Genomic DNA, 11,186 nt, shown 5'->3' with positions numbered 1-11,186 from the left:
TTGAGCTAAAACATATTCTTACACAAAATCAATTAGTTAATCTTTTCACTAAAAGTCTTAATGTTTCATAGTTCACAAAATTGAAGAATGAAGTGGAAGTGTATTGAGTTTAACATGGCATAGAAGTCATGTCACCAAAACTCAATATTATAATGTTGTTTTACCTTCAACTCAATTTTGATTGCTTATTTTTTATTTTTGAAAGATAACATTTGCCAATTTTTTCCTTATTTTTAAAGGAAAAATTTCAAAAAGATTTAAAGTATTTATGAGAAAAGATTGAAGTGGTTTGATATTGATTTCTCCCAAAAGTTTCAAGAAGCCATAAAGAGAGCCAAATTCTCTTTAATTTTTCCTTGTCACAATAACTCAAGATAATTTTCTTTCAAGAAAAATTGTTAATGATTCATGTGAAGTTAGCTAGAACTCCCAGTCCTTCCTTAAAAGTTCTCATCAAAGATCATCATCTCCAACTCCTTTTCAAGGGCGTTCAAAGAAAAGTGGTGAAGGAACCTCATTTGCAATTTCTCAAGTTGTGACTCGAGACAATCCTACACAAGAACAACCTTCAATTGTTCCACCGGTTGGCATTGACTAAGGCAAGGTAACAGAAAGTAATGTCACTATCCGAAGAACCTAAGGTAGATGATTTTGTTGATCCTACTTACCACTTTTGAAAGTACTACCATTGTTGAGTCTGTTGAGAGAGGTGATAAGATGCATGAGAATTACAAGAGAATAATTGAAAATTAGTAAAAGAAACTGATTGCCTACTTGAAGGTCTATAGCCTGTTCGGGATCGAATAATTGATACACTCTTCTAAAGTAGATCCAGTTGCCCAAGAGTTTGTTAGGAAAATAACTTAGAATCAAAACCGTGGGATCGCTAATGGTTGTGACCTCAATCGCACGTTCTACTTGAAGCGTCAGCTGCAACTCAGCTTGTAATTGAATGATTATTCAACCTACCATATATGTAGGCATATTTCAACACAAATTATGTGGATCTCTCTCTACATACATCTTGTTAAGGATTTAGAGCACCAATAACATAGATTTGATTTTGATGAAATTAAACTCAATTTGAAGAAGTTAGGTGTGATCAATCCTTAAAATATCTATACTTATTTTATGTCATATACAAAGTCCTGTTAAAATCACCATTCCAGAAACAAATCTAAATCATTTTAGGAACTTATTTTCAATGCAAATACATGGTAATCAAACTATAGTTTCAAAGTAAAATATTAGTAAAAGAGCAATCTTAGTTCATATAAAGAGGCAAGGAGTAAATTGAACTTAAATGATGCGCTGCAATGTTGATACATAATAAATTATTCTCTAAGTCAAGTCTTAGAAACATAATCAACGTTTTCAAACAACACAACACCTTGTTGATCCAAATAACAAGCAATTCAACACTTCAGAAAGTGCTATTGGGTGGGTATTTTGCAATCGCAACAACAATACTTTACCAATTGATTAAAAACGACGGTTAGCAGCCGATTCTTGTTTGACTAAACAAAAACAATGAAAAGAAACTCACCATTCAGAGATTTACAAGCAAATTATAGCTATTAAAGGACAATAACACAACCCAACAGGAGAATAGGATTTGATTACAAGAATATTAACAAACTTCTTTTTTTTTTTAAAGGCCAATCACACTACCTGCACTGCAGATTACAAATATCAACTGCAAAACGCAAACAATAAAAGAAAACCAACTACCTATACACCCAACATAACCACTGGCCACTCCAAAGAAAACCTGACAAAAGGTTAGCCCATAGTCAATAGTTCCTTTTTTTTTTTTTTTCTCTTTCCTTTCTTTTTAGTTCATCTCTAAGCAGAGGGAAATAATAGCACTCTATGTCAGACAGTCGCATACAGATTCAGCGGTTTTCTTCCTCTGGTTTACTCTTTTTCCAGATTTCTTCACAAATCAATTTCAGTGAATATAGGTTCATCAGCATGCAAGTTATAATCTTATAATCAATCACCAAAGTAGAGGTAAAAAAATATATAAAGAGAAAAATAAAACAAAGGACCGAGGAGACCTATGCAAATTTGCTCCTTGCCGCTGCTGCAACTAAAATTTTTTGTCATTGAGTGCTGCGTGTTAACCCACTTCGAGATACATTTCTGCATAAATTTGAGAAGTTGTCCGTTACTTACATTGAAAATCAACAATATACTAGGCAATGAAAGCAAAATGAGCATGTGACATCCGTCTATTACAGGCCTTGACTTCAGCAAGTCATCCAAAATCAAATTGGCAGAATATCGGAAATAATTAACAGGTAGGTTCATTTCAATTGATCACTACAACTTTAAGTACCAAATTAAGATGAATCCTAACATATACATGTCAATTATGCAAAAAGTTCACCAGCGGTCTCCAACTACCATATCCAGAAGGGTATGCTAACATTCTGAACTGAAGTGAAGACAGAGGAAGAGGCAAATTCAAGTAACCAACAATAGAATTATACTCTTTAAGTTTTAACTACAGTCTTCTCTAAAATGATTATGTCTTTCAGTGCAAATGATCCTACCCCAAAGCTGCAGTGAAGACAGAGGCAAAGTCACCATGAATCAAATTATACTTCATAATATTTAATTTCTACTTTACTTGGGATGTACAAGAGTATAATTCTATAGAACAGATTATTTGCACTTTGTTGGGAATAATTATAGAAGCTGAAATCACTCATTTCCGTTATTAGCTTCTACAGTATCACAATGAAACCTCCCCCTATTCACATTTTCCACATAGAGAATAAGAAGAAAAATGCTATCCAAAGATATCATGTCTCAAGACTTTGCCTTAATTTCATGGAACTCCTTCAGGAATATCCTATAAAATCCAAGTATCTAACAACATTTACAAGGGCAACTCTGTAAATATATATACTATATGATAAGAAAATATCAATTAACAGTTTATAACACATTAAATTGATTATTAGCTAAAATACTAAAGATCCCACACTTTAATTTGTCAATATCATCCTTTTGTACCCAATTAAGCCTTGGAAGTATATTTTTGTTTAATGAAGCTTTTACCATGCACAACAACCTCTAAAATCTGGTAGAGAACTTTGAGGGTTTAATTAAAATAAAAGAATTTTAGAAGGTTTAATTTGATACTCTAAAAGAATATGGGCTTATCAAGGAAATTAAAAAGGGTATTTTTTATTATTTTAGGGTTGATTCTGTAAGATCACTAAATATGCAATATTACAAATCTATAGATGCAGACAGGGGTCCACCCAATATACATGTCTGGTGCCCAAAGCAACTGCCTAAATTGCTCAATCTTGCCGAATGTCAACACCCTGTAAACCATTAGGAAGACAGGTTTTGCAAGAATTACTCGGATGCTTCTATAGCATCATGCAGCTCCTCCCTTCCACCCCCCAAAAAAAGCCAAAGTTTCTTTGCATCTTTTAACTTTACCAAATGACTTTCTTCTTCTTAGCCGTCTAGGCCTATAGGTTCAAAGATGTAGAGAAAATAATATAGAGAAAAAGGCAAGTTCATCAGATGACTGGTGAGAGCTGACCCCCATGTGAAAAAATTCAAAACTTGGATAGGGATATATATATATATATATTGCCACGTGTAACTTTAGAATTAACATATGATAGTACAAAAACATAAAAAAGAATGTTAAAATTCAAAGCAAAAAGGAAATGCAACATGCTAAGAGAAAACATACAGGTTGACATCACACCTGCTTACCCCACAATTGGTAATGGAAAAATGCAACAACAGCAATATAGGAAAAGAAGAAATTTTAAATCTAAACGCACCTTCCAGTAAGCAGCTGAGCAGCAGATCCCTTGGAGTTACCAAACCGCTTCGCCCTATTCTCATGTTCTTTCTCCACGCGCATTGCAGCAACCTCTTTCTCCATTGCAGCTACTTCTCTTCTCATTTTTTTAGCCTCAACTTCCATTGCCTTTGTCAATGTTTCCACCTTCTTAGCAAGCATCTGAAAATACAAGGATTACTTGAGCATATATCCAGAAGGGTAAATTTAAACGGTATTGGACTGGAAGAACAAGTATCAACCTCAATTGCATCATCCTTATCCTTGAGGCTTTGATCTTTCTCGTGACCAGCTTTTCTCAAAGCTATGACCTCTTTCTGCAGCAAATCATACAATACACCTGGAACATTATCCTCTGTGTCCACAGGCTGAAAATCAGTGGGCTTTTCATCATTTTGTGCCTCACTCTCCTTGGTTCTGTCAGAAGGCTGGTTGAATGAAGTATTTGAGCCTGTTCCATTTAAAAGCAATTTAGCCCTCTCTAATGACCTTGTGCCTCCATCAAATGATTTGGATGTTCCTTTAGCATGCTTCAAAACTGTACTAGAAGACAAAGAGGATCTCAATTGAGAGCTTGGCGATTTCTTTGACAAAAACCCATTGGATGTAAGTTTTGAGAAGTTATCAGCTCCACCCAGAGATTGACGCCTAGAAGGCCCATTGCTCATGCTTCTTACATCTGATGTACTGCGACTAAGACTGTTAGAAGATCCTCTCAAGCTCTCTTCCAGAACTTTAAGCCTCAATTGATATTTCTCCTGGAAAATCAAAAGCCTTTATTTCAAAAGCAGCAACATCAACAAAGAGAAAAGAATGGTAAGTGTTGCAATCAGATTATTACTTTCAACTGTGCTTCAGATTTTGCAGTTCGCTCAGTTATAGCAAGCTTGTCACGAAGCTGCTGCATTTCTCCCTGTAAGAAATAAAATCCACAATGAATAGAAATTATTAATTTAAGGGCCTATATTTGTACTGAATAGGAAAAACCATCCACAAAAACCTGCAAGAATCTCCGTTCTTCAAGCCATTGTTTTACGGGCATCACTTTGTCATTAGCATCTTTCCACTCATTTGCTACAACCATGGCCACTCTATTTGCAGTTACTTTTGCACGTGCCAGCTCTCGGTCAAGAGTTTTTCTTTCCTCCTAAGGAACAAAAACAATAATTCATTCAAAAAGAAACCTAAGAGTATATCAACATAAAAGAATATGAAAACTCAAACACTTAAATGCTAGGCAGATTACATTCATCTCCTGAACTTTCCGCTGGTAATCCCTAACTGCATTTGCAGCAGCACCACCGGCAAGAACAGCCTCCTCCAGCTCTCTTACTGTTTGTGTAATCTTTTCAACCTCTGCAACTTTTTGGCGATGCATTTTGTCCAAAATTTTGTTTTCTTCCTACATAGACAAGTCATAAATATGTGACTTTCTTCTACATAAAATACAGACTAAACACAACGTATATGGCCCAACTCCTGAGTCCTAAATTTGATGCACCCGATGCAAGGCAACACCAAGTTCAACTACCATACCTGGCAAATTTCTATCTGCTTCATCAACTCCTGGTTTTTATTTTGTAGATCATCCACCATGGACGCTTTGGCCAATGCAACCTGTACAGTCCTTTCAACTTCAAGTAAAGCTGCTTCTTTTGACTTAGTTAGACGATCAAGTGCTTTGTTATCATCTTGAAGTTTAGCAATCTGCAAGGGACCACAAGAACTAATCAGTGAGAATACTCAATCACATATAATTTATAAAACATTCTCAATTCTCTTTGTGGAACAAAAGCAATAGTTCAAAAGTTGCAACAAAACCTCTTGCCGAGCAAGCTTCAGTTCAGCCTCTAATGGTGCAAGAATTGCTTCAATTGGAGGCATATCATCATCTTTTTGAGCAGCATGAACCCTCCGCAGAGTGGCCTCTGCTGCAAACTGAGCAGCCATTGATGCCCTCTTCTCATCATTTATTTTCTTGATTTCAAGGTTCTGTAGAACATGTTTTTCAACTAATTATAGCAACACAACAAATAAAACAATAAGCTAGAGAAAATCCCAAAGCAATACCTTGCTTTCCAGAAGAGATTCAGTCAACTTAAGCTTCTCTTCCATTCTCGAGAGCTCATCAGTGAGCTATTGTTCAAAATAAAAATAAGAAAACAAATTCAGTATCTGTCTCAATCACAAAATATTATAAGAACTCCAAGTCAGATGACCAATGTTAACCCACATTTCAGACTTATCCAACACCACAAACAGTCAAAACCATACATTACATTCAATTACTACCAAAAGGTTGATAAACAAGTCTCTTTGATGCAAGAGTGTTGGCAAGTATGTAGAAGACATAAAGATCACGAGGTGTCCTGAACAAGACAAGGGATCATATGCAATCCAGAAACAGTAAGTCAGAAGACAAAGAGGCAATTAACTGTCTGAATCTCTAAACATCAAATCAATCCATTCAATCATGAGATTAGGGTCACTAAACCTCATTACAGAATTAAATATAGGAAGTACAAAACGTAAATGGAAGAAGAATAGTTAATCTAACAGGAAACCATGACTCAAGTTCTAGACATGTAGACAAGAAACCGTATGACAGCTTTGACAGGCCAAACAACATTAACAGACAGGACTAAAGCAACTTAAGATATGCAAAACATTGAAACTAATTAGTCATAATCTACAATTTTAAAATCATATCATACAGGTACTAGAAGGCAACCTGAAAATGAAGTTGGATAAATGGTTCATGGTGTTAGATGAGACAGCCCACCAATGACTTCCTAAAATTACTGAGCAACAAATCTCAATGATGAAACTTCCAACCAACATGACTTTGACAGAACAGTTATGTATTATGTATTTCAGCAGATTACATCCGCAAAAACCAAGAAACTATCAGAAGTTTAACATAGGTTTGCAATCAGCAATGGAGACACAGGCAGACACGAACATTTACTCATCAATTTTGCAGGATCTGCTTTTCTTCTGTAAAATAACAATTTACACTGAAATACAAACAGTCCTATCTTCCATCAATTCTTTTGTACAAGCATCATCATATCTAAACTTAAAATAAACCGTAATCTTTTCCCAAAAAAATTAAACATCCATCTAAGTGGAGGGAAAAAAAAAGGAAAACATTGGACTTTCCACACTAAGATCAGAAAATATAAAAAAGAACTAACAAATTTCCAAGATTTTCAAAATAAATTACTACTTAAATTACCACCATTATTAAAGCGTTTTCACCAATCAGTTAAACCTAATTTCTTAAATAAAATAAATACCAATGATTATATTTTTCCAAAAAAAAAAAAGTAATCGACCTCTTCGACAGCCTTTTCTCTTTGCCTTTCAGACATCTTTAATGCTTTAATTTCTGCTTGTGCTTCTCCCAATTCTCTATCTTTATCTGTAACCCAAAACAAAAAAAAAATCAAAATTATAATTATAATTATAATAAAATAAATACATAGGGTTAATGTTAACTAAAAAGGAGCTAAATTGGGCCGAATCAAGGCGAAAAACAACTAGATCGAGCTACATTCCTCACCTCTAACTTCATTCTCCAACCGATTGAGCTCTACTTTCACCGGATCCGACCCGTGAAGCAACGTAATGAACTCATTATCCGCATCGAAGCTAGGTCTAACAGCTCTCCTCCTCGACGAACCTTTCCCTCCACTCTCCTTAAACGACGCTGACACCGTCAACGGCGGAGGTACTCCCGTCGAGCTTGACGTCACCCTAACCGGCGACTCACTCCTCGCATTGTTTCCTACCTCCACCGCTTCGCTGTCAATCTCCGCCATCTCCGATTCAAACACTTCCTCTCACCACTTCAACCCCCAAATGCAACGAAATCCAAATAAAAAATATTTCCAAAGAGAGAAGCTTGCTTCACATCTGAAACTTCAAAGTGTGATCCAAATGCTAGGGTTTTCAAATCAGTTCAAATACAGCTGTTAAACAGATTATTAGATATAGAAAAAAAAAAAGAAAAAAGAGAGAGAGAGAATGAAGAAGAGAGAAAATAATGTTTACTGCTTTTTCTCTCTCTCTCTAGAATGTGGATTTAAATCTGGTTACAGTGACTACTGACAGAGTGAAGAGAGAGAAAATAGAGTAATTTAGCAAAGGAGATTAAATTAATTAATAATGGGACTAATTTAATGCAAGTGTTTTGTGTTTAGAGAAGGGAAAGACTTTGCCCGATTTTCAGCAGACAAAAAAGCGTGTAAGTTGGGGTCTGTGTATTATCGGACGGTAAAACTTCAACTTTTAGTCGCCTTGTTTTTTTTTATAAACTAGGATTCAGTTTAGGATAAACCGGGGGTGCAATACGCATAGGGGTTGCTAAAACGGTTCAGGGTGCGTAATACGCAGCAACGTTAGTAGAATCCAATTCGCAAATCTGGACGGACGCAAAATCCCGTATATATATATATATGCATATAGTTTTGTAAAAAGTTTTGATAAATTATATTTAAGTTCATTAAATTATTAATAATTTATATTTTAGTTATTTAATTTTAAAAAGTTATAAAATAATTATAAAACTATTTAAAAGTTTTCATTTAAGTTATTAGGCTATTAAAATCACTGATGTATAGCATTCTTTGTTCAGACCACTTGCACCAATCAAAAGTTCTCATTCCTTCTCTTTTTTATAGTTTAGGTTTCATTAAACAACTTTGAACATCAAGAATCTCCAAACCAAAATCTAAACATCTTTATTCTCCAATCTCTGACAATGACCGTTTAATTAAATTGGATTTTTAAGGTATGTTCCTCTATTGATCCATCGTACCGATCATCTAATCATTACTTGAAGCTCACTAGCTAGACTTTTACGAAAAAAAAACTTAACTATCCAATGAGTTATATAAAATTTTTGAATAGTTCAGACATAAAATAGAACTTTCACATAATTGAGTGGTCATTTTATAACTTTTTAGGGTGACCAAAACGTAAACTTACTAATAGTTTATTGAACTTAGGTGTAATTTACCTAATTTTTTTTGAAAAAATGATCAATTTTGAAATTCAATCAATATTTGTAAAAACAAAAATTAAGTTTTTTATTCTAAATTCAATTATTAACATCAAAAAAATTTAATTTAGTATGTTCATGTAACACCCCATATCTAACTTGATCGCCGGGTTCGAGCTACAATATGTCACATTTGTTGCCAAAACAACTACGGTCATAATAGCAAAACAAATAAATAGCTTACGCATGTTATTAAGCTCAATACATAATTACAATATGTTATATAATTAAAATCAGGATTTGAACAAGCTTATGAAAGATCTTTCGATAAACTGAGGTTGGTTGATGACTAAAATGTAATACTTTTAAAATTCTCAGGTTGGCGTTGCGACATCGAGGGTATCACATCGCGGCCTTAACAAAACAGTGAATGTCGTCGCAACATCGAAGGTTCATGGTTGCGATGTCACTCTTTGCCAATTTCACGTCGCGACATTTAGGGTCTGTCGTCGTGATGTCACCTACTGTTTTACCAATATCCATTAAACATTGATTTCAAATGCCAACAAAAAAATCAACACCATATCATTTAGTAACTAAAATTCAAGTAGACATTTGCATCAATTTTAAATTCAACATCGTTTTTCTAATTCATGTATTAAAGTTAAGTTGACATTTACATTACAAAACCGACTCAAACCTTAGGTACATGCCATATATTGAAAACATAAAGAACTATACAAATATTGATGAGTCAAGAGTTGTGGTTTGGATGCTGGATCACTCATCAAGTCTTCGGGATCTACTAATACTTGCAGACAAAATAAACAAACCGTATGCTGAGCGATAAAACTCAGTGGCACTTTCATGATTCAAGTTAATAATACCATTGCAAATAGCAATAACAATGACATATTAGAATTAGAATCAAATCATGAACTAGTTTCAATAATTTCAAATCACAGTCCATGTCTTATAAACCAAACTTATGCACAATCTCAATTAACTATCCATATACATATAATATTAAGCTTTCAAATAACAAGTCTCATTCACTTTCAATTCATAATATATTACCTATTCATTTTGTTATCTCATTTCATTTATGAACCTATTGATTCGTCTCATTTCCATATTGACCCTCAAGGCTCATTTTTAACCCACTCACATGATCTTTCACATGCTATCATATGTCACTTTTCATAAGTATACATAATATCACACGATATTTAGCAAATTCAAGTTTTATAACCCTTATTAACTCGACATGAACTCAAGATGGATACACAAATCTATTTTATTCTGTTACCCCAAGTTGTCCCATAACGATGACTGTTAGAACTGGTATAATCTACCATCCCAAGTTGCCTAACAAAGATGGCTTATAATTATTATACCTGACCCAATGGCATGGCAACTATATTTGACTTTGTCTAAACAACTAATAGGGTAATCAATGTTTCAATTACACATTATAAATCGATTCTTCTATCATGATCTCATACCATTTCATCATCAATTCATATTACATATCATTTATCAATTCATATCATGCATGTTTCTACTATGTTTAGAACAATTCAATTTTAGGCATTTAACACCGTCAAACATAATTTGATTTATAAAACAAGTAATAATCTTGCCTCAATAACTAATATGCAACAATCATGTATGTATGTATATATATTGAATTCGAATTATAAAAGTACAAACCGAATTCTTTCGTCACTCGTCTACAACTCTCACTTTTCATTTCTTTCAAGACGGTTTGGCGTTGTCTTTAACTACGTTCAATAATTCAATCATAAAAACAATATCAGTTCACATCCAAATACATAATCAACATATTTTTTTATTCATTTTAGTCCCTACATTTCCATATTTAATATCGGATTAAAATTTGATTTCACATTCTTTCACTAAGGGCCTTATACTTTCTATCTATAGCATAATTTCATGAAAGTTTTCAATGTATTCAATTTAGTCCTGAATGTCACAAACTTTTCTAACAAGTTTAACTTAATTTCTAACTTAGTCATTATTATAATCTAAGCTTACTAACTACCAATTTCATTTTAATAGCAACTTGTTAAACATCAACTAATTGAACAAATTAACATATGGGCTAGCTAGATCAAGCTCCAATTATTCAAATTCTATAAAAATTTCAAAGATCTGCCTTATTTACCTTAGGAAATTGAATGGTAGAATGTTGCTAAGATTTTGAAGTTTTCTTTCTTTTCCAATAGCATGGATGGTGAAAAAAGATGAGAGCTTACTATTTCATTCCACTAGGTTGCTATTTTACTAAGTTTAATATTTAATTAAACTTAATTAAACTAG

The 11,186-nt window shown here is 33.7% G+C and overlaps 1 protein-coding gene across 2 annotated transcripts; it reads right to left on the bottom strand.

Moving 5' to 3' along the window:
* Nucleotides 1-1,556: 1,556 nt before the first annotated feature.
* LOC108486231 (microtubule-associated protein 70-2) lies at nt 1,557-8,120 on the bottom strand. Of its 2 annotated transcripts, XM_017790167.2 has the most exons (12): nt 7,404-8,120; nt 7,177-7,262; nt 5,909-5,974; nt 5,660-5,830; nt 5,375-5,545; nt 5,085-5,240; nt 4,839-4,985; nt 4,680-4,751; nt 4,081-4,596; nt 3,819-4,000; nt 2,061-2,145; nt 1,557-1,936 (listed from the first exon to the last, which is right to left on the bottom strand). In XM_017790167.2, the coding sequence occupies exons 1-11, from the start codon at nt 7,660-7,662 to the stop codon at nt 2,106-2,108; spliced, it is 1,866 nt and encodes a 621-aa protein (XP_017645656.1). In that variant the 5' UTR covers nt 7,663-8,120; the 3' UTR covers nt 1,557-1,936; nt 2,061-2,105. The 2 variants fall into 2 exon arrangements, with proteins under 2 accessions (XP_017645656.1, XP_017645655.1); XM_017790166.2 differs by having other exon boundaries at nt 1,557-2,145; nt 7,404-8,111.
* Between the last annotated feature and the right edge of the window lie 3,066 nt (nt 8,121-11,186).

The sequence above is a fragment of the Gossypium arboreum genome, chromosome 1 (genome assembly GCF_025698485.1).
Source record: "Gossypium arboreum isolate Shixiya-1 chromosome 1, ASM2569848v2, whole genome shotgun sequence".
Lineage (NCBI taxonomy): Eukaryota > Viridiplantae > Streptophyta > Magnoliopsida > Malvales > Malvaceae > Gossypium > Gossypium arboreum.
Note: the sequence above shows the minus strand (reverse complement) of the source record. Positions and strands in the feature narration are given on the sequence as shown.

Bases quoted from the DNA above. Each gene is read 5' to 3' on its own strand.
- LOC108486231 (XM_017790167.2), bottom strand. From the start codon at position 7,662: ATGGCGGAGATTGACAGCGAAGCGGTGGAGGTAGGAAACAATGCGAGG. The intron at 4,752-4,838 runs GTTTTTGTGGAT...TATTTCTTACAG, and splicing joins AAGAACGGAGATTCTTGCAG to GGAGAAATGCAGCAGCTTCG. The intron at 4,597-4,679 runs GTAATAATCTGA...TTGATTTTCCAG, and splicing joins AATCTGAAGCACAGTTGAAA to GAGAAATATCAATTGAGGCT.